The sequence below is a fragment of the Passer montanus genome, unplaced genomic scaffold (genome assembly GCF_014805655.1).
Source record: "Passer montanus isolate IOZ18808 unplaced genomic scaffold, ASM1480565v1 scaffold128, whole genome shotgun sequence".
Taxonomy (NCBI): domain Eukaryota; kingdom Metazoa; phylum Chordata; class Aves; order Passeriformes; family Passeridae; genus Passer; species Passer montanus.
Genome location: NW_024359610.1, coordinates 1 through 26,775, shown reverse-complemented (window position 1 = coordinate 26,775; position 26,775 = coordinate 1). Strand labels below are relative to the sequence as shown.

General features: G+C 39.3%; 1 protein-coding gene across 6 annotated transcripts; it reads left to right on the top strand.

The window, feature by feature from the left end:
• Window positions 1-252: 252 nt before the first annotated feature.
• MARCHF7 (membrane associated ring-CH-type finger 7) lies at window positions 253-24,875 on the top strand. 6 transcript variants are annotated; one of them, XM_039698609.1, is made up of 11 exons: window positions 254-782; window positions 5,875-6,025; window positions 10,095-10,253; window positions 12,354-12,522; window positions 14,143-14,310; window positions 15,892-16,686; window positions 16,852-17,005; window positions 17,254-17,423; window positions 18,717-18,826; window positions 20,200-20,313; window positions 23,967-24,875. In XM_039698609.1, the coding sequence occupies exons 2-11, from the start codon at window positions 5,885-5,887 to the stop codon at window positions 24,216-24,218; spliced, it is 2,232 nt and encodes a 743-aa protein (XP_039554543.1). In that variant the 5' UTR covers window positions 254-782; window positions 5,875-5,884; the 3' UTR covers window positions 24,219-24,875. The 6 variants fall into 6 exon arrangements, with proteins under 6 accessions (XP_039554545.1, XP_039554543.1, XP_039554540.1 ...); XM_039698606.1 differs by having other exon boundaries at window positions 16,774-17,005; XM_039698610.1 differs by adding an exon at window positions 22,113-22,161 and having other exon boundaries at window positions 15,892-17,005.
• Window positions 24,876-26,775: the final 1,900 nt, after the last annotated feature.

Sequence of the window (26,775 nt, the reverse complement as noted above, 5' to 3'; positions counted from 1 at the left end):
CCTTTTCCTTTCTCCCTTAAAGAAAATCCCCGGCGGGGCCGCCCAGCTCCCGCCCGCCCACAGCCCTCAGGCTCCGCCCAGGCTCCGCCCCGGCCGCGCCCCTTCCGCGGAACCGGCCCCCGCGGCCGCCGTTCTCGCGAGAGCTGGGAGTGGCCGCGCCGGGCAGGCGGTCTCGCGCCGCCGCCATTGTGTTGCGGGAGCGGCGCGAGCGGGCGGCCCGGCTGCTCTATTCCTGGAGTACGGACCGCCCGCGGCGGCCGCTGCGGCTCGGGCCGCGCCTGCTGCGGGGCCCCGTCCGCCCTGGCGGCCTCACGCCAGGGCTGGGGAAACCATTTTGTGCCGTGCTGGGACAGACCCGCCCGCCCTTCTCTCCGCCGTCGCCGTCAACGGCCGCTCGGCTCCGCGCCCGCTGTCGTAGCGAGGCCGTGTGGCACCTGGTGTCCCCTGTTCCTCTCCGCCCTCCTCGCGGCCTCTGCCCGGCGGTTGGGGCCGGATGCTGCCTGGGTAGCGGGATCGGGTGCGGCCGCAGGCCCCGGCCGGGCCTGAGCCGTGCGAGCCGCTCCCCGGGGCCCGGCGGGGGAGGTGGGGTGCCCTCGGCGGCTCTGCACAGCACCTGCTGGCTGGCCCAGCCTTAGGGCACCAGCCGCGGCAGCGTGGGCAACCGTCGACATTTGTAAATATTCTTGCTCCTGAGAGGCTCCCGGGTTATTTGTCAATTTCACTACATTGAAACTTGAGAAAATAGCCGTAACGAAGAATTGCACAGTCTGAGAGAAAGACTCGTGAGTACTGTCTTGTTTGTCAAAAAAACGTGATTAAGCCCTGAGGAAGACATGTGAGCAGGTTTTGTCCCGAGGTTGCTCGGGAGGAAATCTTATGAATAGTTTTATGTTAAACCACACAAAAACAGAGACATGAGAGCTCGAGTCTTAGGTAGAAGTGTCAGTGCATAGTTCCAAGCTAGAAGAATGAGTTTAGGAGCAGGCAGTGAAGCTTATACTTCCCTCTAATGGAGGGTACAAGATTGCTTAAAATTGTTTGTAATCATGGAAGCTGGCAAACACTTTACTTACTCATAGACGTGATTACCTGAAATTGCTCCTCTTTTATCGATAGAGAGGGTCAAGGCAGAAGAGAAATATTTCCTCTCTGTGTTTTGTGAATCCCTTTTTGTGAAGGGGTGTAAGAATGGACAGTTAAGGATAGTAACTGGTTTTGTCCTTTGAGATTGCATTGCATTCTCTCAAAGACCTCTTGGATCTTTCATCACTTCATTATCTCTGTCTGTAGCTGTGTTAGGTCTAGTTCATATATTACAATGCTGTTGGAGGGATGACAGATTAAAGCAGGCAGGACATTTGATCTGTGTGCTCAGAATAGGCTGTGCAGCTCCTCCTCTTTTTTCAAGGTGGTCATTGTTTCTCAGGTATGACTTAGAAATTTTATTTCAGATCTTGATTTCTGACCAAGTCTTGAGAGGTAGTGCATATGTCCCGTATTTCAGGAGTGTCTAGAATTGTTTCAGTTTTTTTCATGAGATTTTGATTGCTGAGTAGTGTAACATGGCATAAGCTAATGAAATATGTTCCTGTGATAAGAAGAGTGCCACTCATCCTGCTGTACATGTTCTCATTTTTCTATTACTGGGTATGAGCATGAGTAGTGTTAAAATAATGGAGAAGCCAGAAGTGTGTTTTTACTGGTTGATGTATTGAGGGTTCTCAATGAAGGGCACATCAGGTGTGATATTTGAGTTAGGTGTTCCTTTACTTTTGGCAACAACAGGGTTTTTAATCAGTTCAGACTGCAACCCAATCTCTGGTTCTATGATTATTGTTATTATTTCCTCAAAGAAGAAATTTAAGTATTTTTTGGTCTTACTACCTTCTGTGTAGATTGAGATATCTACTTTGTCATTACACAGCTTGCTACAGCACGTTAATTACCACTTGGGGTTTGTTGGATTCCTGTGTGTGTAAACAAAATGTTTGAGGTTTTGAGTGTTTTTCTTCAGGAAAACCCTTAAGATGATGATACTGTAAAAGGGAACCATTCTCATTCTGAAATATTGTATACAAGCACGGTATTCCCCTTGCAGACAAGTATTGTTGTAGTTTTAGTAATGTGATTGTTTTTTTAGTATGAGACCATTGTATTGCACTGTCCTGTGCTCTGTGATAGCTTAGCATGCTCACTTTATTATAACTACCTCATTGTGTTACCGTGATCAGCATAAGCCTTGTATGTGTTTTGTTTGTATTCAAGCCACCTATGAAGACATTTGCATCTCAGGCTTTCAAGGTACAGTGCCTAAAATGGTATTTGGATAACTCTGGGGAAAAAACTCCTAAACCCAGAAGACCTCTTACTAGTGTTGACCACTAGATGCTTAGATCTAGTTTTGTCTGTCTAGTAAATGGACGTCATGGCTCCATTGACTTCAGCTGCATCTCTGTCTGTCTGGGTAAGACTATGAGGAAAGGCTGAAATAATTTGAGTTGTTTCGTCTGGAGGAGAGAAGCCTCTGGGGAAACCTCATTGCAGCCTTTCAGTAACTAAAAAGGGTCTGTGAGAAAGGTGGGAGCAGACATTTAGTGGATCCTGTTGTGATAGGACAAGGAGTAAATTTAAGGAAGGCATTTTTTATGATGAGCATAGTGAACCATGGACACAGATTGCCCAGAGATGTGGTGGATGCTCTATTCCTGGAAACATGCAAGGTCTGAGCCATCTGATCTCATTGAAGATGTCCCTGCTTATTGCAGGGTAGTTGGACTAGATGGCCTTGAAATATTCTTTCCAGTTCAAATTATTCTATGATTTCTACTAGTTAGATTGCAGATAAATTTTATAATGAATGCCCAGAAATTGAAGAGCTCTCGGGCAGCAGATTTTTAAAAATAATTCATCTTAACAACATGCTTTATGTCACCAAATCTTTATTGAATGGTAAAGGTAAAATCCAATTTCCTTGACCAGAATTTCTTAATCCTAGGCCTAGATCATAAGGCCTTTTATTCAGCATATTTTCATTTCTGCATCAGACATGGCAGATGTCAAATGCCTATTCTTACATTACTCTGATCTTTATAGCAGATCCTTCTAATTTGCTGGCTGAAGGAAAGACTGCAGAAAAAACGTAAGGTTGTTTGCAGGAAATGAATCATAGTGTGTATACATAAACTGACACATGAAATTTTGCCTTTGCTATGGTGCTGCCTTAACTTGGTTTAAACACCTTTTTTGGATATAGTTTCTGCAAGATTTCTTTACTTGTAGAAAGAAAACATTCTATAGATAGTATTATCCTGACATACTTGGATTGAAATCACAACCTGTGCTAATTTACAAGATTAGGCTGGTGGGTAGCATTGTCTGTCCTCATGGGGCTACCACTGAAGGAGAAAGTTAGTCTTGTGCCTCTTTATGTGTGTCTGTAGAAGAAATTTGCTGATTTTGGACTCCATTTCATCTTCTGCAGGTAGTGGGCTCTGGTGTCGAGCTTTCCACCCCATCCTGTTCTGTGAACACTCCTATTCTGTTCTGTGGATGGTGCATAAACAATTTTGTTAGTATTAGATGATTTATAATTTAGTCTTTGAAGTTCTCTTACACTTTGTTTCCTCTGCTGGCTCATCTGGACATTTTCCTACTAATACGAATTTCCATTCCTTCTTGAACCTTTTCATTTTCTATGTGTGTCTGTGTCTGACTTTCATTTATGCTACTTAATTCATCTGGTTCCACACTTATCTGAAAGTGATTCAGAAACAGAATGATCCATAATAGAGATGATACCAGCACTCTTTGTCAAGTGCTTAATAGTACAGAATTGGCTCCATTATTCTGTGTGTTTGTTCCTTGTATTTTATGTTAGGGTAGAACACAGACAAACAGTGCTTTGAGTATCAGATCTCATCAAGACATACGGCTTTCCTGTCCAGCCTACACTCTAGTCTATATTGTTGTGATATTATTTTAGCTTCACAGTTTGCAACTTTGATAGTTACTTTTTTACACTCATTGCAGCTTCATACAAGTACTAAACTTGTAGAGCACATCATGGCAGATTACTCTGAAGGTTAAATTAACTATCATTACAGTTTGAGAATAAATGATTGTTACGTTTTATTGAACTAATGATCCTCTTGAAGTGGTGTAGTTTAGATAATTAGGCTTGTAATCAATTTCTTTTAAACTTCCACAATTAACTGTTTTTTTTTTTTTGAACTCTGGACTGCTGCTTAGAACATTCTTACTGATATAGATGTGCTTACAACCTGAGAATTGTATAAATTGCTGAATATTTACCAAAGGTTTTAAATGTGATCTGGGAAATTAAATTAATTAATTAATTCAGTATATTGATGTGAAGTTAGGCAAGTGAGCATTTCAGATTCTTAACCAGATCTTGTTTACCTGGTGATGGCTTTGGCAAACACAAACAGGTTACTGGTGTTGGAAGCGTGGTCTAGAAGCAGGTGTCCTCTGTAATACAGGCCAGTATCTCTTTTGTGCACAAAGATAAACAGTCACTTAAACCTGGTATACTTTAGAGTCCTACTTGCAAGATTAAGCATTTTGGCTGCTTTGTGTTTTGGCTGCTGTTGTAAAGCTAGCTAACAACTGAACATGTATGAGAACAGTGGTTAAGGAAACTAACCTCAGCTGTCTCTACTGTTAGGTCAGTGGAGTTCTGTACAAACTAACTGGCTTTTACCAGGTGGAATATTTAATTTAGCATGACTTGAGCAAAGATTAAAAGTCTTGAGTGTGTGGATTCACCTTGAAACTGCAGCCAAACATGAAGTGTGTCAGGATTGATGTCACAGCTTTTTGCAGAATACGTGTGATACTGATCAGCATGACTGAGTTGTAGAAAAAAATGTGCTTTGTTGATAGATAGGGGTTTTTTTTTAAATCAATATGGTTTACTCCTGTTCTCAGAAGGTTAGACCAGAATTAGAAGTGGTTAAATAGACTGTACCACTTTGGGAAATCACCCTGTATCAGTGGGATTCTCTGCCATCTGTTTGAGTTGTTACGTGTCATGTTACTCTTCATGTACAACACCGTTGAGGGTACTGCAGTTTCCTTAAATTTTTTTAAGAGCTGATGTTTGTGGTCTGTTTCTGTCTCTACTGTCCTGAGGAGGAAAAAACTGCTGTCTGGAGTTTTAGGTAAACATTAAGTCAGATACCATTTCGAGGGCCTGGATGAGGATAGGAGCACATCTCATGTGGAAAAGGCACTAGCATTTCTTTCAAAATGCCTAGAAAGAGCAAAAGGTAGATAAACACTCAGCAAGTGAGAAGTCAGTTTATGAATACACTTGTGAGATAGACAAAGGAGCAAAGGCTATGTTAGCTTCTGTGGGAGCTGTCTTTGGAGAAGCTGAAGGCAGATAGACTGCAAATGTGTTTTTTCACAGGACGGTGAAGTTTCACAATTTCAACCCTGAGGAATAAATCTGAATATAATTTCTGCAGGTGTTGAGCTGCAGTTCATTAGCAAAAATGTTATATATGAATTTGAGAAATGTGAATAATCTGTTCCTGACTAATTTTGTGTTAATATGAGTATTGTGTGGTTCTTAAGGGACTACCATGTACACTTATAATTGCAAGAATATATAACAAAATCATAAAAGGGGTTGTAGTTTTCTAATGAGGGGTGGGAGGAGATGTAAAGAAGAGGTTACAAAAACTAGGATAAGAACTTGTTTCCCCATTTGGCTGATGCAGTCAGACCAAAGCACTTTGTAAATATTTGTATGTGTGAGTCATATTTATGTTACACCCAGAATGACCTGTACCTATTTTGCATGAGTTCCCTGCTTCCATGAGAAAAAATGATCAGTATGTCCTTGTACAGGATACAAAGGATGGAGTCAAAACCCTCAAGAATTCCTCGCAGGATATCTGTTCAGGCTTCCAGCTCTCCTGTAGGATCTAGAACTGGAAACAGTTTATCTGGTGCTTATAGTACGAGAGAATCTTCGTGGAGATTAGAATCTGGATACCAGGTAATGTATTTTTTTTCCTTTTTATAAAATAGGAATAATTTTAAAAGTGTCCTTTTTAACTAAGAAAAGCCTGAAAACTTAGACAAACAAAATTTCTAAAATGCAAGAATTTACTAACCAGGCCAGTGACAGTAATCAGTGAACTGGTAGTTCTAGATTTTCTGGTTTTACCTGTTCTTCTTTGTAGCTACACCTTTAGAAATCAGCTGTTTAATGAATGAGAGGGCATTCTGATAATACGGATCTGTTTTCTTACTAGCCAGTGCCATCTTAAACCTCGGTAAATTGAGTTTTTTGTTGAGGGAGAGGTGAGGGTTTTGTTTGAACTTTGATGTGTGTAGGGCATTACACGTAGTGTGTTGGTGATGCAAAAAGTAAAGGACTGTGTTGTCAGTTAAAGAGGCTGTACCATTCTGCAGCACCTCCCGTGTTTATATTTTGAAAAGGTGAGAAGAGGTGCTTTAGACTCTATTGTGGTTTGACACCAGCCAAATGCCACGAACCCACAGCAGCTGCTCAGTCACCCTCCCCTGCCGCAGCTGGACAGAGGAGGGAAAAGCTTAATGAAGGGTTCATGTGTTGAGATAAGGACTGTGAGAAGACACTCCAAGGGCAAAACAGGCTTAACTGTAAGGTACAAAGTGAATTTATTACTAACAAAATCACAGGAGGATAATGAGAAGTAAAATAATCCCTAAAAACCACGTTTTCTTTTCCCAGCCCCTCCCTCCTTCCCACTGACAGTGTGTGGAGAGAGGGCATTGGGATTTTGGTCAGTTCCTCACCCGAGGTTTTCTTTTGCTTGGCTCAGGGTCTGGAGTCGTTCCCTTGTGAGGCCGTGGGGTCCCTCCCATGGGAGACAGTTCTCTGTGAACTTCTCCAGTGTGGGTTCACTCTCACAGTCCTCCCAAAACTGCTGCGGTGTGGGTCACTCTTCCACAGGATCAAGTCCTCCAAGGACAGGCTGCTCCAGCCTGGGAGCGGGGGCCCTCTCTCCATCGGGTCTCCCACTGGATAATATCCTTCTTCAGGAATTTACCTGCTCCAGTGTGAGCACCTCGCCCACAGCCTGCAGGTGGATCTCTGCATTCCTCATGGACCCATGGGCTGCAGGGGGACAACCTGCTTCGCCATGGTCTTCACCACAGCCTGCAGAGGAATCTTGGCTCTGGTGCACCTCTTCCCCCTCCTTCTCCACTGACCTTGGTGTCACTGTGTTGTTTTCCCTTGCATGTTCTCACCTCCTGCTCTATTGTGGCTGAAATGAAAACTGCATCCCTCCTTTTGTTTTGATTTCTTCTGAAATCTGTTATCACAAGAGGTGCTACCACCATCTCTAATTGGCCTAGCCTTGACCAGCAGCCTGTCTATCTTCAGAGCCATCAGGGATTTGCTCTACCAAACACGGTGGAAGCTTCTAGCAGCTAATTACAGAAGCCTTCTCTCTGTCCCCCAAGGTTTTTGGCAGCTACCAAAAACCACGCTGTGCAAAACCAACAGTGACTCACATTAACCTGTCATGTCAGTATGTTACTACAGCTGGGCTTTGTATGTACTACATGGGACTGAAAAAAGGCCTTTTGCTGTTTCACAAGCAGCATTTTACACTAACCAAGCTACTTTTGTGGGGGAGGGGAGCTGTGCTCAAGAGGAAGTATTCATGCTGTGCAGGTACTTGCAATTTGGGAGGGTATTATGGGAAGCAGAGGGAAAACTACTGTAGAAATTATTTTTGACACTTGGAAGCAACAGATAGCAGTTTGGCTCAATTATCTTAGTACTTTTTTTTCTGCTCCTGTCAGCAGTTCTCACCTCAATTTTGGGCCCAGAAATGTAAGCCCATTTTGGTCTTTGAAATTGCAGAAACTTAACTCTATGAATAAATGTTCATGTTTAAAAAAAACTGGCTAGGAGTTTGGTCCCTGCTGGCAGGCTATCTGGGACATTGTTTCTCAAAAAGGTGTTATATAATACAGTTTTACAAGTAATAGAACATTATTTTTAGCACAATTAAAAGTATGTGTGTCACATTGTTGTTATCTTCAGCATGTATGTGCTTGTTATTATATAGGCTACAAAATATAGTCTGAATGTACAAGGGGAAGCAGTTGTTAATAATTTTTGTGTGTTGGAGTCCTACATGTTTTTTGCTGTTTGGCTGCTCAGCAAAAGCAAATCGAACAGTCTTAATCTTTTGCAGAGATATATGGACACAGTCCACACAGTGTATATATACTGAAAGCCATTGATCAGAAGTCTTCAGCTGAGCTGGTGCTGTTAAAAGATTGTGACGCAATATACCTTTCATTATTTCATTTATTACCTGAACTGCAATGTGTTCACTGCACTGTGTATTCTTTTGACTATTTCCTGTTGAGCAAAGTAATTCTGAGCTGAGGAATGATCTCATAACACTCGCCAGTTAAAACACCAGGGAAAATATTTGTATAGAAGATGATGTAGTATCCCTTTTTTCCACTCCCAGTTTGTAGAAGGTAGTCTCATTACACAAGACTGGTGCTTAGTGATAAAACTGTAGGAAGCTCCTTCTCTTGACTAACCTTTGGTATTTGCAGAGCTGGAAGGAACAAATTGCATTATTGCTTGTAGGTTAAGATCACAGAGATTGGAGCAAGAACGTTTAAGTCCAGTCAGATAGGAATACAAAAGGCAGGTGTTTTCACTTTGTTAATCCATTCAGAAACCTACCATAAAGTATTTAAGATCTAGTTCAGTTACAAATACTTAAAAATTTGTCATTTAGAAGAAAAACTTGGACTATCAGTAATTCTTTAGGTATAAGAAGGACTTGGATTTTTAATACAGAATTTCTATAGAGAGAACACTTGATTATAAGTTAACTCAAAAACTTCAGGGACAGATCAGTCAAATTTATATTTGGTTTTGATTAGGGCTAACAAGAAAAGTTTCTGTTGGGTGGGTTTGTTGTTTTGTTGGGTTTTTTTGATGCACATATGGAATTCTTGTACGTTGTGCACTTTTGAGATTGATTTGGGTACTAGCCCCTGCTTATCTGAGGAGGCATAACAAAGAAGTTTAATTGTAAACTGATCAGATATATGTGATGTAGTGTTTTTGCCGGGTAACTTTAAAATAGAAAAATCGAACTAGTGTCATGGTATGAGAAAAAATTCCTATCCTTTACGATACAACATAGTAAACATTTTATGACAAATGAATTGTAAGTTTATTTTTTTTCCAGTGGAGGCATAGGGTGAAGAGTATTTTGTAAAATTGTTTTGAATGTTTTCCTGATAACATTTTTTGGCTACTGGAAATAGACACTATAACCAGAATACCTTATGTAGGGCTTTAATTGTCAAGTTCTGACAAGGGATTTTAAATAGTCTTAAGCTGAAATGAAGGAAGAAAAGCTGAGAATTTTCTATTGTTTTGGTTTGGCTTTGAATGCTTTGTTGTTGCTTTTAAGAAATGGTGACAGCAACTACTGTGTTGGTAGTACTCATAGTTCATAGAAAGAGAATGGACAAATAATCACCTAAAAATGGTGCTTAGTGTTAATAAAATGGTTGCATTTCTTTTATTTCTGTTAATTTTGCTAATCTCCATTATTATTCTGTGGAGCAAATTAAATTGCAGTCTCCTCAATTATAATCTATTCATTGAAATTCAGCTTGTTTTAGTGGCTGAGGAGGTGCTTTTGTTGTCATAGAGGCTCTTTCTACATCTGTGGGGTTTTTTGCATAACATTTGAAAATTAGGCACTTAATTCTGCCCTATTGCTGAAGTACTTAAGTCAGGCTAATGCCTCAAAAGCCTTGCATTTCAACTTTTTATTGTCCTAGTTCAAAACAGAGGAGAGATGAAGGAGCTGCTATAAAGTACTTAAAAAAAAACTTAACAAAACTTTTCTTTTGCCAGTGATTCTCTCTAAGCCTGTTTCATTTCTTGGCTATCCCTCAAGGTTTCTTATTAAATGTTCCCGGATTTGTTACTGCTTCCACTTCTCTGTATTTTCAATTCTCAGACCAGATACCGAGTTATTTTTGAGTTACGAGGTACATATGATAATCATGTTGTTCTTCAGGAATCTAGTGTATTGAATAGTTCCAGTAGAGACTGGAGAATTGGAGAAAGGGACACCCGTGAAACTCCTTGGAAGCTTACAGCATCGTCTCCAACTCACTACTCAGGGACACTTGATCACCCTCATTCTGGAAGATTTTTTGGAAGCAGAAGCAGATTGGTGAGAACTGTTAATATGTGATAATTGGGAAAAAATATTGAAACCCCAGGGTTTTACTTCAGTCTTCCCAATCTGAAAAGCTGCCAGCAGGGGCTTTCTATAACGTTTTTAGATAAGTAGATCTTGCTAATTCAAGATGGAGCAAAAGCTAGAAGATAGCAGTGTTTAAACACATTCAGAGGATGAAAATGGTGATGTATATTAGTTTTACTAAGAAATAAGAAATATATTTAAAGTAGCTCTGTAGAAGTCTATTTAAAAAGAAAAAAGGAGGGGGTGATTAGAATCTCAGACATGTTATAGTCCTGTGGATGGCAAAGTTCATATTACTTATACTTGTTCCCTCAGGTATTTCTGGGAGCAAGGGGGATGTTTCTTGGATGGTCCTAGCTTTGTAAATTAACATGAAGTTCATGGGTTTGGAGACCTGCTTTAGGAAATTTAATTGTGAGGTGTGCTTCATAGTCAGATTGTTCTTACTTAGAAGCAAAAGAAGGGTCACCTGAGATTCAAGACTCAGGCCCTGAGAGTTTGTCTTTACTGGGTTCTAGAATGTGCCTTGGTAACTCCAAGAATAAAGTACTTTGCTTGTGACATGCTTATGCATTGTAGAGTGACAGTAAAACACTTTAAAGCACAGTAGAATATTAAGGTAGGAAAAGCAGAAAACTGTGAACAAGTTTGGTGGGATGATAGTGAAATAAAAATTCTGCTCACTTTCAAAGGGAACGATGTTTGGGCTCACATCATTAAAGAGGTGTTGGTTTTCTTAGGTGACTCGAAGGTGAAGACACTGAGATATTGGGGGGGTGAGGATGGAGGAGCTAGTGTACGTGTTGGCCTTCAGGGGAGGTCAGGGTAGATGTCTACCTATAGTTTAAATGCAAATGGAATCTCTGCTTCTAAGTGGTCTACATATCTAGTTAAGTTAGTGCTATGGTTTTCAAGTTGAAAACCCTTTTTTGTCCCATTAAGGTTAATTATTCTCAAAAGTAAATTCTAATGCAAGTGAACCTTGCAGAAGACACTCTGAAAATTCCACATATCAAGTAGTAAATGATTAAAAAAAAAAGTGATATGTTAAATAGAAGATTAATAAGGGAAAGTAACCTGGCTGTGTACTTGGTTTCTGAATGTTGGTTTGTTTCCCTGTTTTTTTATGATGAGATGAGGGAAATACTTAAGAAGTATTAATGTGAAAGAGTAAGAGTAAGAAGTTGTAGCTTAAACTTAGTAAAAACCATAACAAAGTAGAAATAAAACACAGATATAATGTACTCTAATTTGGTTGATCTTTAAAGGATCTTGGTTTTCGATAGTTTCTAGGAAGACGAACAGCTCAATTCAGCTTTTTGATTGAGCTTAACTTTTTTTTTTTAATATGAAAAAAATAAACCCAAAGTATTTAAAATAGAAAATGAATGCCTTAACTGTAAGTAACCAAATAAACAGCTTTGTAGGCTATTCCAGATTTTTTTTCTAAGTACTATAGTGATAGTTTTTGAAAACTGTTTTATTTCGGTGCTGTACACTTCAAAAATTGCTTTGTACCTGTTCTTTACTCTGAAATCCTTCAGTTACACTTGAGCTTATTGTAATCAAAATATACTTGTTTCAAACAATTTTCGTTAAGCTCACTCCTTAGCTAATTATATTTTAGGCTGATAAAAAATAAGTTGGATTAGTTAAACTGTTATGTAAAATAATGTAGCTCTTCAGTTTTGGCCATTTCTGGAAAGCAAAATGTGTTCCCTTGGGGTTCTGTAAAGCTATATTTGATTGTGTTTATAGCATCTTACAGGCCAGGAATATAATTTTTCCCCCTTTTTGCAACAATTTTTTGTTGTAAGTCACATCTATCTGGGAAAGGAAATAAAATGTTGACTGTTATAGAAACTGACTTTTGTTGGTAGGACTGTGTTGAGTAAACCTAGAAATAATAATCAAGAGCACAAGCATAATTCCTACTTTATTTTTAAAGAAAAGGTTTTGTATCTAAAGTTTTTCTTTACAATGTTTGTGAGTTTTACATTATGTACACTTTTGTGCAGTGAAGTGCATCTGACATACTATGTAATTTATTTTTTAATGTTATTTCAGTCTACATCTTCCTCTCATTTCACCTCTGGGTGTTATGGTGAGTCTGAGAGAACTCAGGGAGCATATCCAAGACTGCATAGCCAGCAGCAAGATAGTGATTCAAAGAGACCTAAACTATCTTATACATCTACCTCTTCTGTGAGAAGTAATGGCTTGACTGCCTTTTCAGGTAAGAGGTTGATTGCTTGAGCTGAGTTACATCAAAATTGTCTGAGTAGTAAGATTAGGTTTTACCAAGTTTTAAAACATTTGCTTCAAATATTATGCTTATATCTTTCTTAATTAATGAAAATTTATGCCTGTCTGAGGAGTATGTTCACAATGATATCAGTGTTCAAAGTTCCAACTGTGCTGTTTATGTGGTCTTTTGAAAGTCCAGTTGTACTCATGTCATTTCAGAATTGTTACCTGTACCTATTCCATTTGTGGTCAGGCTGAACTTCATGGCTCAGACATACCTTCATTGGTTGAGATTTCAGTAAAAGAATGAGTGCAGCTGCTCTTATTTCATGAGTCAAATGGTGTTGATACATCAATGTGTGCCAGGGACAACAGAAAGGAAATCTTTACCATACTTAGCAATATGTTCAAGCACAGTGTCATGGCTGGTTAGAGCACTCTTGTTAGGGGTTGGGGAAGAAAACATTCCTTTTTTAGCAGGGCCTCACCTCATTCTCTAGTTCCTGGCTAAAGAAACATTCTACACTAAGAGCTCTTTCAGGAAAACCTGAGATTTTCATTGAAGCTATGGGTAAGTTCGTGAAACATGGATAGACAGAATTTATGCAATATGCCAACAGAAGTCTAAAGCTCAGGAAGTAACGGTCAAAACTTTACACTGAAAATATTTCTAAACCATTTTGATACAGATCACTAAATTAATTCAGATTACCCTTGTGAGTATGGATTAATGGGTTTTTTAATAGCCCCTTATGGAATTGCATAGACATCCAAAATATAATAAATATAATAAAATTAATAAATTCTTGCTCAAACTTCAGTATTATTGATACTTTCTTACTCTGTTAATGAAACGACAACCATTAACATTTCTCATTATGGTATAGGACTGTTTATCTTTCTATTTCTACATTGGTTGGTTGTCACACTGACGAATAATGAGTGCTTAAATTTGTTTTTCTGAGTTAGCAATGAAGTGATATCAAGGTGAATTTTTCAGAGCCATTGAAGAGGATTCTTTTGTAACTAGAGTTTTATCCACAGGTGATGTGTATACTGCTTGCTATGCAGTTGTTGGAGCTGTTAAAAAAAACAAGATCCATTTTTACGCTGAAGTGTTCTGCTCTGTAATATGAGCAAGGACAGTGGTACTCATTGTTTTTTAAGTTGTGTCTAAACTGCATTTAAGCTTCATCAGCTGTTTTTATGAGAAATGAAATTTCATTTAAGTAGTGTCAAGTAGAACGGCAGCATTTGCTAAGTCTCAAGCTGCTGTTTTGCTATAATGTGAAACCTTTTTAAAAACTAGCTACCATTAGGAAGAAGGATGCTGCTTCTTTTCCTCTTCTGTAAGAGTGTTAATGGGTCTGACTCTTTTTGTTTGATGTAGCTTTCAGAGCCAACTTTCTGCAAGATGAAGTAAGTGCCTGCATCAGCAGAGTGCACTTATTTTTATGTTGGCAGCTGGGTCCTAGTGGTAATGGTCAGCCTAGTGGTAATGTTAAACTTGCCCTTGTTATGAATAACGAAAATGTCTGCGTAAGTGCCAGTTTTAATGGATTTTTAGATTATTACAAAAACAGGGGATTTATTTACTTTTTCTTTCTAGATTCCTCATGGAGATGCAGTAGGATTCCTAGATCTTCATCTGTAATGCTTGGCTCCCTTGGAACTGATCTCATGAGAGAGCGAACACAGTTAGAAAGAACAACAGATCTGTCTGTTAATAACCTGGTGGATCCCAGCTATGGAAACAGTGACTTTTCACCTTCAACATGTATGTTTCGTCTAACTGAAAGCTCATAAACCTACAGTTTGTATGGCTTTTAGTTTCTTAACATGTTCATAGGATCACAGAATGATTTTGTTTGGAAGGCACCTTTTGTTCCACCTCCTCCAATGGGCAGGGACACTTTCCACTATCCCAGCTTGTTTCAAGCCCCATCCAACGTGGTCTTGAACACTTCCAGGGATGGAGCATCCAAAACTTCACTGAGCGTGTTCCTTTAATGTTTTATTCAAAACACGAACACAAAATAGATTTTAAAGTATCCTTTTAAATAAATTTGGTTGGCCACTTTCCATGCATTGACCGAACCATTGAAGGGTATATGAATGGTCTAGTTTGTAGATGCATTGTGGTGTTGGTGGTCGCCTCTGCAACTCTGTGATTACTCAGTAAAGCACATTTCTTGTTTGTCTTAAAATCTCTTTGTATTTAGGTATGGGACCCAGGAAAGGTTTTTCTTAAAGGTGCATATTATCTCTTTTATTTTGGGTTCTCAAATGGTTGTTAGGGAAAACTGCTAGACCACTGAAACTAAAAATGAATAAACACACACTTTACATGAGGTGAGAGGTTTGTCTTATGGCAACTGCTAGGACTAGTAAGGACTTCAGCACTGTAATTTTCGCTTTCTGTTCAGAGTGCTGTGACCTTCTAGAGCTGTCTCAGGGGAAGCTCACCATTAGTCTTGATCTGCAGCCTTTTGCAGATGCATTAGTTGTATTTTGTAATGCAGAAGTCAAGGAAAATGCCACATTCCTAAGTATAAAAGATAAGCAGAAAAATTAAAAACTACTTTCAGAATTTCTCCTGTAGCGTTGCCTTGACAGAAGAGTATATTTTAATGTCATCATACTCCTAGCACTTTTTAGTAAGTGGACAATTCAACCACTCTACCTGGTATAGCCTAATGGGAGAAATGGATTGGCAAGCAGCCTTGCTTTGTACTGTCTATGCTGCATTTCAAGCAGTAGTGCTGCTATTAAGTGCTATAAAAATAACTCCCAGCTGTGCTCCCTGATGTGTAATCAAAAGCATATGGTAGATGGTTGGCATCTGTGCAGATGTTTCGTTAGCTGGAATCTGCCAGATAAATAAAGCTCATCTTCAGCAGTAAATTATGATTGCAATGCAGAACCCATTAAAAGAAAGTCACCGAAACTGCAAAGATGAAAGTTTTTTAATTGAGACTACTTAAAGAGCTTCTGTTTCCTACCTTCATCTATCCATGCTTGTTCCTCCTTCGCCCTTTTCCCACCCACAACCACCCAGTGCAGCCGTTTGAGGAAGGAGAGTAGTCACCTCAGCTGCTTCATATGAACTACAGTTCATCTACGGTGGAATTCTTCTCAGTGTGTTGAGAGACTCAGACAGCATTTACAGAAGATGTGCTTGTAAGAATGATAGAGTGGTTTGGGTTGGAAAGGACCTTTAAAGTCCCCTAGTCCAATCCCCCTGCAGTCAGCGGGGGCCTCTTCATCTAGGACAGGTTGGCTAGAGCCCTGTTGAACCTGATCTTGATGTGTTTGAGCCCATCTTGTCATAGTATTTTTCTCTGCTTTTCTGCAACAGATCTTCAAGACAGACCTGCCTCTTCATACGCAGAGGGAGCAAGACCAAAAGAGAACTCATTAAGCACTTTGAGGCTGAATGCACCCATGAACCGCCAGTTGCCTTCTGATCATCAGCCATCTTTTTTCAACAGAGACTCTAACGTGAGCTCTTCAAGATCCAGCTATTCTTCAAGACAAAGGAGAAATGAATTGGAATCTCCCCAGAGGAGTATGCAGCCAGCATTTTCTCTTACTGCCATTAGAGATGAAACCCCTTCCTCAAGTGGTTCCGAAAGGATTTTATCTTCTCAGAGGTCATTGAATGAGTCTGCAGCTGACAGTGAAGGGAGGCGCACAACCAGACAGCTGCTGTCTCGTTTAGCATCTAGTATGTCATCTACATTTTTCTCTCGAAGGTCTAGCCAAGATCCATTGCATACAAGATCATTAGGCCCTGAAGAGTCAACGGTGGTCCCAAGAGTTCAAGCTGCTGCTCTGTCAAGTAGTAATGGAGCTGCAACTCCGGAGGTTCCAGGACTTCAGTCATCTGAAGCTTCTCAGGGGTTCAGTTTTCTTGGACGAAGATGGGGTTTATCGGGAGTTTCACAGAATCGCAACTCTGATTCTGATGGGGAAAGTTACAGACCAGACACTGAAAGTAGGAGCACAGGATCCTGGTTGTCATCTTCTTTGAGGAACAGATGTACGCCTCTCTTTTCCAGAAGAAGGAGAGAAGGAAGAGATGAATCCACAAGGATCGCTACCCCTGATACAACTGCTAGATCACAACATGTCTTTAGAAGGAGAGAGTCAGGTGAGGAGACCTCTCTTGAAGCATCAGATGGCCCTCCTCGGGCTTCTGTTAGCAGACCAACGCCTGCAGTATCTGTTATTTCTACAGCTACTGCCTCCCCACCAGATTCAGCCCCCAGTGGAAGAAGTTCGGGAATTCTGCCTGCTTCTCTCTTTCGCTTTGCAGTGCCTCCAACATTAGGAAGCAGTCTGTCTGACAATCTTATGATAACTGTAGATATTATTCCCTCTGGCTGGAATCAGTCTGATGGACAAGAAAGTGGCAAGTCTAAAATACCACCTTCAAGAGATCCAGAAAGACTCCAGAAAATTAAAGAAAGGTAAAGTTAGTATGTTCTTTTGCAACAGTAAAATGTACCTGTTTTAACCTGAGAGGACTTTGTGCAATAACGATTTTAAAAGAAAACTTTCCTTTAGAGGAGGTGGTAACTCAGTTGTATTCTCACTTTTGTCTTTAAAGAAACTTGTAATTCTCATGGCTTTAAGAACAGTTTGATAAGTGGAATTGTCATTATAAAAAGTTCTACATGAATTGTCACAGCATCTGTTGTTTTTCCATCCTATTCAGCCTGCTTTTAGAAGATTCTGAAGATGAAGAGGGTGACTTATGCAGAATCTGTCAGATGTCCTCTGCAAGTTCTGACAACCTTTTAATAGAGCCATGCAAATGCACTGGAAGTCTGCAGTATGTTCACCAGGAGTGCATGAAAAAATGGCTGCAGTCCAAGATAAATTCAGGTAAAGCAAAATCTAGACCAAGGTAGACTTCCAGTTATACAGGGAGGCTTATCAGAAGGATTGCACTTACTGAGGTATTTAGTTGAAAAGCAAGCAGTGGGGACAAATAGGAGTGTGGCACTTCCAGGCTTTTTGTGTTCTGTGCAGCTTCTCGTGAGAGTCGTTCCAAGAACTGTATTTCTTGCTTGGAGAACTGCATTTTTTGGGGTTGTCTACTAAGATGTTGGACGAAAGATAACGTCGCAGAAGTGTAGCTTTAGAATTACTCTGCCACTTCAGTGGTACCACTTTGGGTGGCATTTGTTCCCCATCCTTCCTTATGGAAATGGTTATGCTTTTTTTCAAGACTTCTGTAGCTAAGCTAACTGTTAGCAGTGATAGGAATTTGAAAATCCAGAAATGATTTTGAATTGTAACTAAAGTATGTTAAAAAATTCTTAAAGATACTAACTCCTGTTCAAGGCACTTTAAAAATGCTTGTTCAAAAATGAATTCAAAGTGCATATATAATTCTTTAAGAAACACTTCAGATATTGCATGCTGTAGAAATATTTTTGTGATAGCTTGATTGACCGGTTTAGAACTGTTATCTGCAGTATTCTTAAAAGTATGTGGCTTGATAGAAGACATTAAATACTTTATACTAAAGAAGGTACATGACATTTTTACTGACATTTTTACTCAGCACCAGAGGATACACGTCACCGAAGGGATGTTTTAGAAGCCTCAGCCTGTAGAAGAAAATTTGAATTTTCTTCAATATATATTGAAGAAAATATATATTTTATATTTTATATAAATAAAATTTATTTATATAAATAAATTAGCTATATATGAAGACATAAGTCCACTATCAACTTGCTTTGTTCATCTTGTTGCTTATGGAGGAGTCTGTTTTAGAGCTGCTACTTACGACAAAATGTTACTTAACAATTACTTTTTTTCTGGTATATTTATTGTTACTTTTGTGTGTATTTGGATTACACGGTAAAATTCAGAAAGCCCAAGAAGCAATTTTATGCCATACTTGCAGGAAGAGGCATATTGATGCCCAGAGTGAATGTGAAGCAAAGTAGGTGCAGCTGGATAGAGAATAAATGTTCTACAGTGTTTAAATTCTGACAATAGCAGATGTTACTACATTCCTATTAGAGGCTTGCTTTTCTTCTAACCTTACTCTGCAGAATAAAGTCAAAAATTACATAGAGTTTTTAATGTTTATATCAGTGTGTTGTATGTTATAGATTGTTGAAACTTGATACTGAGTTTTCCCCTTGCCCACCACCCCACCAGGTTCTTCTTTGGAAGCAGTGACAACTTGTGAATTGTGCAAAGAGAAATTGAATCTCAATCTGGAAGACTTTGACGTTCATGAACTTTATAGGGCACATGCAAATGAACAAGTTAGTATATTTTACCTTATTTGGTAAGTGTTGCTTTTGTGCTGGGAGGGCAGTCTTTAGAGAAGCCAAATGCATCTCCATTTCAGAAGGACTGTTATGCATATAAAGTAATGTCAATGTGGAACAGATTTTTCTCCTCAATATTCCAACTACCACTGCCTTCCTGCTACACTTCCTGCAGCTGGGCTTTCAGTAAGTGTAATATGTCTCTTTCCTTAGTTGTGTATCTGTCGTTAGCTTTGTAATCCAGTATCTCTGCCACATTAGGTGCAGTGTGAATTCTAGCATGATGAGATTGAATTTCACATTAAGTCAGGCATTGTTGTCACTTTTATCTGTTTTTGAACACAGTTTAGCAGTTGTTTTAAACATACAATTACAAATTTCTTTTGTTTCATTAGAGTGGTAGAAACTAACCTCTGTTCTAGCAGTTTCTAACTGCTCCTTCAAATAATTTCCTAACTTAAAAATAATCAAAGGCCCACTTGTTATTTAAAATAGAATATCTTGTAACTACTGGATTGTGTAGTATTTAAGAAGAGTAAATGACACAAAGCTGGTATTTTTAATGAACTTTATTCAGAGGGTTTTTCCCTATTCTGTGGGTTGTAATCTGACAATATACAAAGACTAATGCTATTTGCCTACCTCGAATGTTTAAAGAAAATACCAAATGACATCAATTTTGGGGCAAAACATCAGCCTCTAATTTTTTAATTATTTAAAATAAGTTCTTACCCTAGTACTCGAATTCCAGTCAGTTGGGGAAGTCTCTGAAAAGTCTTCCTCAAGAGTGGTAATCATCTTGTTTTAATGCTAGTGCTTATTGGTTGCTGTCACTGCACTTTAATAGAAATAAGAACTTTGATTTTTTTTCCTAAAGAATTGACTAAATTATCTGTTCAGCAGTAGCATTTTTAAAGTTTTTCTCTTATCTTAGCAGGTAAAAGAATTTCTCAAATATTTATAACATCATAACATTCTTAAAATATATTCCTTTATTTTGGCTTTCTGTAAAGCCTTCGGACCACAGAGAAGAAACCAGCAATACTGGATTTGTTTCCCCAAGTGATATAATACTCTGATTCGCACATTCTTTCCTCTGAACTAGTCATGCTGACAGAGATTTAATTTGTAGAACTCTGTCTATTTTCAAGGATAACATGTTTGATTTGGGGTGGATGGGAAGGACCAGAAGTATAAATAGCTTTTTCAGCAACTTAAATTTTTTAGTATTACATTTTCCTAGTTCTTTTGGAACAACCAAAGATAAATCTGTAATGATTTCTTTAAAATCTAATTGTTGTTCTACTTCATTCATATGTGCAGATGTATTACTGACATTCTGAATGTTTCTTTTGATCTCCTTTAAGGCAGATTATGAATTTATCAGCTCTGGTCTCTACCTTGTAGTGTTGTTACACTTATGCGAGCAGCGCTTTTCTGATATGTTAGGAACTGCAAATGAGGCCAGCACACGTGTCAGAGTAAGTATGCAGTGATTTTCTGGCAGGATTGCTCATACAGAGAACTTGGAAGCAGATTGTTACCTTGAGTGACCTAGAAGATAGATAGCCAAGAAACACACTTTTAGAGCAAATTTAGGTTTAAAATGGGCTGTGCTTGTCGGTGTGCCCTGTTGGATTGGAAACTGAAGGTACTACATAATTGCAGGTACTCTGCTACAGTATACTTTCTGTCAGGGTTGTTGGTAATTAACTGGTTAGCACTCAGCACACAGTGTACATGTCGTCATGGTTATTGTCAATTTATGCAAAACTGGAAGGTTAACTTCTCTCTGTGCTAAATGTGCAGTTAAGAATGCTGGACTACCTGATTTGTTTAATTTTTCTCATGCAAGTCTATATTGTAAATGTCTAGAACTTGTGCTTGTCTAGTGCACTACACTAGTGCTTGTCTGCCAGAGTACACCTAAATGTATACTTGAATATTAACATTCTGCAACAGCCCATAGATGTAGGGTGAGTTCTCTGGCATTAGTCCAAACTCTTTATTAGTTGCATTTGACTGCATTCTCGTCACTTGAAAGGTCTGGCTTAGGGATGTGTTAAGTACACCTTTAAACAGTAAGAGATCAGCATACAGAGTTCTTTCTGCACAGTCATTCACCCATAAAAAAGTTTGCTACATGTTTATTTGGTACTAGATAATTAATCAGTGCTCTTAGTCAACTGAGCTCCTGAAAAGCCAGTTATTTTTAGGTTTTTTCCTTACATACAAAGGAGTGACGCTGCATATGGGAATGGTTGACTGCTAGCAGGTAGTACATCTTTGGAAGAGGCAGGCCTGTGCTCTACCTAATCTCTTAATGTATTAGAGCAGTGCTCCCCTTTTCTCTACAGATTCAATGTATGGCTTGTATTCCATGCTCCAGTTTCTGTGGTACAAGTATAGAGATATGAAAGACACATGATATAATTGTAGCCAGCATCCAGCACAGATTGTTAGCTTGAGCGTATTTTAGATGTTTTTACTGGTTTCCCATCAGAGGAGGCGTTACATAAGTCTGTGTGTGACGCTGCATTTTAAGCCAGTAAGAGCACCAATGCTGGTATTTTATATCAAGCGTATGAGTAAGCTGTGGAAACTCTTTTTGTCTTTGGTGTCAGTATCTGGGCTTTTAACTGAAGCAGTGATGCAGATTGGCAGTGACAAAAGAAAACTACTTGGCTGAGACCTTTTAATCATAGGAATTTTGGCTTTGGGTTTTGATACCATGTGTTTCTTACATCAAACTGCCACTGTTGCCCAATAGCAATTATGCTCTTAAGATCTTAATTATAAACAAGAACTTAAGTGTGTTTATGCATTTTTCCTGAACCACATTCATTCTGAGGGTTCTGTTTTGTCATATTAATTGTGAATTAAATGAAATGGATTTAACTAATGCAAGTCCTTACTGTGATTGTTTTTCTATATTACAGTTTCTAGGAATGGTTTTCATTAAACTGACACTTGTTTATGTTTGCTGCTTTCAAAATCGATATGTTCTACAGACTGTAGAACAGGAAGATGATGTCACAAGTTGCTACCACAGACATTTTGCAGCTGAAAGAACTGTGCAATAGCAATTTGAGATCTAGTCTGTGGGGATTTATGTTAAATTTTGCATTGTTTTTTGTAAGTTGGGCAAATGGGTTAGGTAACCAAGATCTGTCATGAAGCTTTGCAATGTAAAAAGTGAAGAAAAATTTGCTAACTTGTTGCAAATTTCTGCAGATAACTTTGCAACTTTTAAACTACTTTCTCTCTGCCTTGTTTCTAGTTTATTAACCTTGCAAGAACTCTTCAGGCACATATGGAAGATATTGAAAGTAGGTGCTTCCCCTCTTTCCCTCCCCTCCCATTAGATCAACTCAAAGCTAATGAGTACAATCCTCCTTGCCAAGATTCATAATACTGAACATAATGACTGAAAACCTTACTCAGCAGTGCTTTTTCCATCATGAGTAGAATTATTCTGAGGGGGAACCGATTTTAATTCTCCATGATTAACTTCTCAACAGCACAGAGTTGTTTAGACCACAGAAATGTTATCTGCAATTGATAACAAAATTCTTTAGTAGTTACAGTTTGGTTATTATAGTTCTGGTAATTCATAACTGCAGGATAAATGGTGATCTTCAGGTTGCTGCCTTTTACAAGAGAAAGTAGGAAAGAAAGTAGTATGAAAGAAACATTTAGAATTGAATTTTACTGCATTTAAATTAAACACTTGTGTTGCCAGTTGTCTTCCCTTTCTTTTTCTTGCCCTCTTCTCCCCTTTGTTTTTTCCATTCACATACACTTTTTGGTTGTGTGGGTTCCTTGATCAGATCTATCAGACCACTTGAATGAAGTCTAAAGGTTGCCAGTTTTGGCAAAGGATTAGCCTACTTTTCATCTAGTGGCTTTTTCTTAGCGTGTTTAGATTCAAAACTATATGCTGATACATCTAAATTTTTGGTAAATATACCTTGGAACTACTTCTGAGCATGTTGAATAGGCAGTAAAGGGGTAGTTGGTCTACCCTTTCTTTCCTAGTGTGCATGTGTCTGTCAACTGCGTATGGGTTTCCAGTGCACAGGATGCATTTGGAATATAAAGAAAGGGTGTGTGTGTGTGTGTGACAGAGGGAGTTCTGGTTCAAGGTGATTATTTCTGCATTGAGAGCGGTCAAAGGTGGACTTGAGTTATGATTCATTCCCAAGTTATGCGCATCTTTACTAGAGGAAAAATTAATGAGTGTCATTTAACTCCTTAGTTCAATCTATATTTGATTCAGCCTTTAACTTGCAGGTGAGGAATACTGAGTTCTAGATTTGTTACTGATGTGCTTCAGTTACATTTCTCTTCTAAGAACTGAAGAAGCAAGCTCTTCATTCTGTGTTCAGGGATGGAACAAGTTACTCCAGTATAAATACTTCCTTGCCTGCAGACCTTGCTTAAGAGGACACACTAAACTCCTGTTACAGAGAAGCTAACATTTTACAAACGTAATGTAGATGTGTGTAGACTTTTCTACCATAGTTGACAAGTGTGTATTTGTCTTTGGCTGACCTTGCAACGACAAAATCCTGTGCATACATGGGCTTTGTGCCCATCTTGCATATACTGAAAGGACAGGAGTGGAGAGAGGAGCTGCTTCCAAGTAGGCCCAGGTTGCATTAAGCAATATATATATAAAATGTAAGAGTCTTTGTTTAGACTGCTGGATCATTCTAGGTATTTTCCTATCCAAATTGTTAACTTACTGTTAACTTACCATGAGTGCTGCTGTCATAGATTGAGTATAGTCAGAGTATCCTCCTCTGACTACTGCTGGAATTAGCAACCCTAAGCACTACGTAAAAGTTGAATCTCTGGCACAATTAAGTTTTCTCCCTCTTATTTTGAGGAAGAAGAGTAGGAGGACACAGCATATTGTATGTTCTGTTGAGTTTTGATTTGAAAATGCTGTATTTTTATGACATGAGATGCATTTAAGAATTAAGTTATGTGATTACTCAAGGTCTGGGTGGGTATTGCAGTCTGCTATTTAATATTATAAAATCACCTTTATTTCCTCTACTCATCCTAAAGTGCTTTAATTTCACACATTTTTGTCAAGGCTTCTGATTACACTGTATTGTTCCAACAGCTTCTGAAGATGACTCTGAAGACTGATGCTGGTAGAACTTTCATACTGCAAGAAACAAGCAGAATTGCTGCAGAAATGCTGAACTGGCAAGAGCAACATCAACATGCATTTGGTTTATTCCTCTCCTTAGTAAAATGCGCATTGAATATTACTGTAGTTTTTGAAGCATTGTTGAATTCAAAATCAACTGCAGCACAGTGGAGCTCAGTAGACTTGAGAACTACTCAGCATGTGTGCGGATTAGATACATAGAATGCAACTTCCCTTTTTAAATTATGAGGATGTTGTGCTTTGTTTTGGAAGACATCAGATTCTGAATATTTAAGGAAGCTCTATCTCCCTTTGTGTTTCCTTCTTACTGTAGTCAGACTTCTGGCTTTGTCTTACTGAGTTTTGCTCCTGTACTGGCACTAAGTGGTTATAGGGGGTTTCAGGGGGAGGGTGGGGATGCCCGTGTACTTAAATAGGTTTTGTTTGGGTGTTCTTAAATGCCTCTTTTGCTGCATCATATAACTGATTGCTTCCATTGTTAATGAATGAACAGGAGGATAAGCAAGATACTGTAGAGATTGTTTGGGTTTAGGCTTATTTGAAGATTATTATTTAACTCAAAAAGCAATAAGAACTTGCAGAGGTCTTTTAATACTTGGTGATGGCTTTTTTATGTACCAGTTTGGAAATCTGAGATTATATTTGATATCATGTGGCTGTTCCATTATGGAATGTTACAGGTAAACTCTTGCATTTCAGCATTCCTGGCAGATATGCAACTTGACAAAAGACCTCTGGTTGTTTAGTTTAATCAGACTTTTTAGATCCCACCTTCACTGTTCAAAGCACCAGTTATCAATGTGTTTTCTAGTGTTGTCATTTCTTTATAAATAAAGACGAAAGAGGTATGCATCTCTACTGGTATTGTCCATTTCATTTAAGTGTGGATATCTACCAGAACTTATGCTTGAAAACATAGAAAGCTGGAGTCTGTGGGATATCTTCACTAACGTTTCTAAATTCTTACCCACGTATTTAAGATCGTTCTGCCCATTTTGGATTTAAATGCTTTCTATAAATGGTGGTACAATAAATTTTTAGACATGTGTTGGAATTGTATTTCCTACAGATGTGTTAGTTTTGTAATTGCCTCAGTAACAATGTATCGGCAAAGAGTGCAGTATGTTGAAATGCCTTGAGTTTTAGTTTATTGTTGCAGTACGTAAAACTAACCTCCTGCAGGGGAAAGGATGTGCCTTGCCAGCTGAAATGAACTCGTGATTTGTAGAGTTAACTTTGCTAGCATTACATGAGTTGGCCTGTCATCTGTAAGATTTGAAAGAAAATGGAAAGCTAAGGAAATTGCATCTTTCTATGCCCATTCTGGTAACTGTAGGCATTTGGTGCCAACACTTACAAGTATTATTCAGTAATTAGCTGAAATACAGCTAGTTCCGGGACATTCGTCTGAAAAGTGAAGGTCCAGGCATATGTGAAGATGTTTCTAACTCATTTCTGAAGAAGGTGAATCAAAGTTTATAATAACTGTTAAATCCTTGCTGAGTTTAGATGGTACCGCTTAATAAAATGTCATACAGTGAAGCAGTCAGTATTTTATATGCACTCTATACATTTAGGGTTGCAAGCATGGGTTCTGATACCCTAATAAATTGATGACTTGAAGGATATTTTAAAAAATTTTTCCTCCGTCTCTGTAACAAACACCATTCCACGAAGGTGAGCAATAGAAGGAGCTCCATGTACAAATGCAGTTGAAGTGATATGTAAGTTTGATGTTCTACAGCCTTGTTGAGCTTCAGTGCAAATGAAAGAGTGACATGGGGGGAATGCCACAGTGGAATTGATGAAGAGTAGAGGGTCTGAATGCACCAGTTGGGAAAAATGCTGCCACCAGACCCAGCTGCCTTCTCAGAGGAGAGCTGCCTTGCAGCCCTGATGCCCCACAGCTTTAGATGGGCAGAGCCTGGGAGCAGCCAGGTTAGTTGTCACCTATGTAGCTGTGCTGTGAGATCTCTGTCTGTGGGCGCACCTGTCTGTGCAAGCTCTTGTGGAGAAATGCAGGTGGATTTTTGTTAGCACACTATATGTGTGTCCATGCAGGTGTCTGTGCAAACATGAATTTTGTCTTGTCCGCACCTACATGTGCCGGGTTTGTTCCCAGGGTTTCGAGACTTAAGGAATAACTGGGTTATTGCTGGTTCTAGCAATTCATAGGCATACCTGATCCTCAGTGGTGGGCCTAGATCTCCCTAATGAGGCCAGTGATGACAGATCCATGTGTGAATGGGAACAAGCTGCAGAATTGAGTGCCTCATCCTATCTTGGGGCCAGTTAAGAGCCGTGAGGTTGACAGGATACAAAGGTGTTTTCCGTGCCACCGTGAGTATTTAGTGCTGTGGCTCCTGCAGAGCTCCTTGGTGCTCTGCTGGATGCACTCCAGGACGTCCATCCTGGGCTCCTGTGTTGGGGGTGAGAAGGGAGAGCACATTTTTCCACGTTACAGTTCGGATTTCTGCTACTGTGTGTGCAGTAGCCTTTTGTTCTGTGCCACCCTCACCTTCCAGGCTGTTTGCACTGCACTGACCTGCCTTGTTTGACACGTCCATCTTGTGCATTGCTGCGCTCCCCCCAAACCCGAGCACGGGCTGGGCTCCTCTGCTTCTTAGCACTGCAAATAAGAAGGCTGCACATGTGCAGCACAGAGGATCCCACCCGTGCACACGAACTCAGCAGCGCCGTGGAAGCGCAATTAAAAAGGACAAATAAAACTTAAACATAAAAACACCCAGCAAAAAAA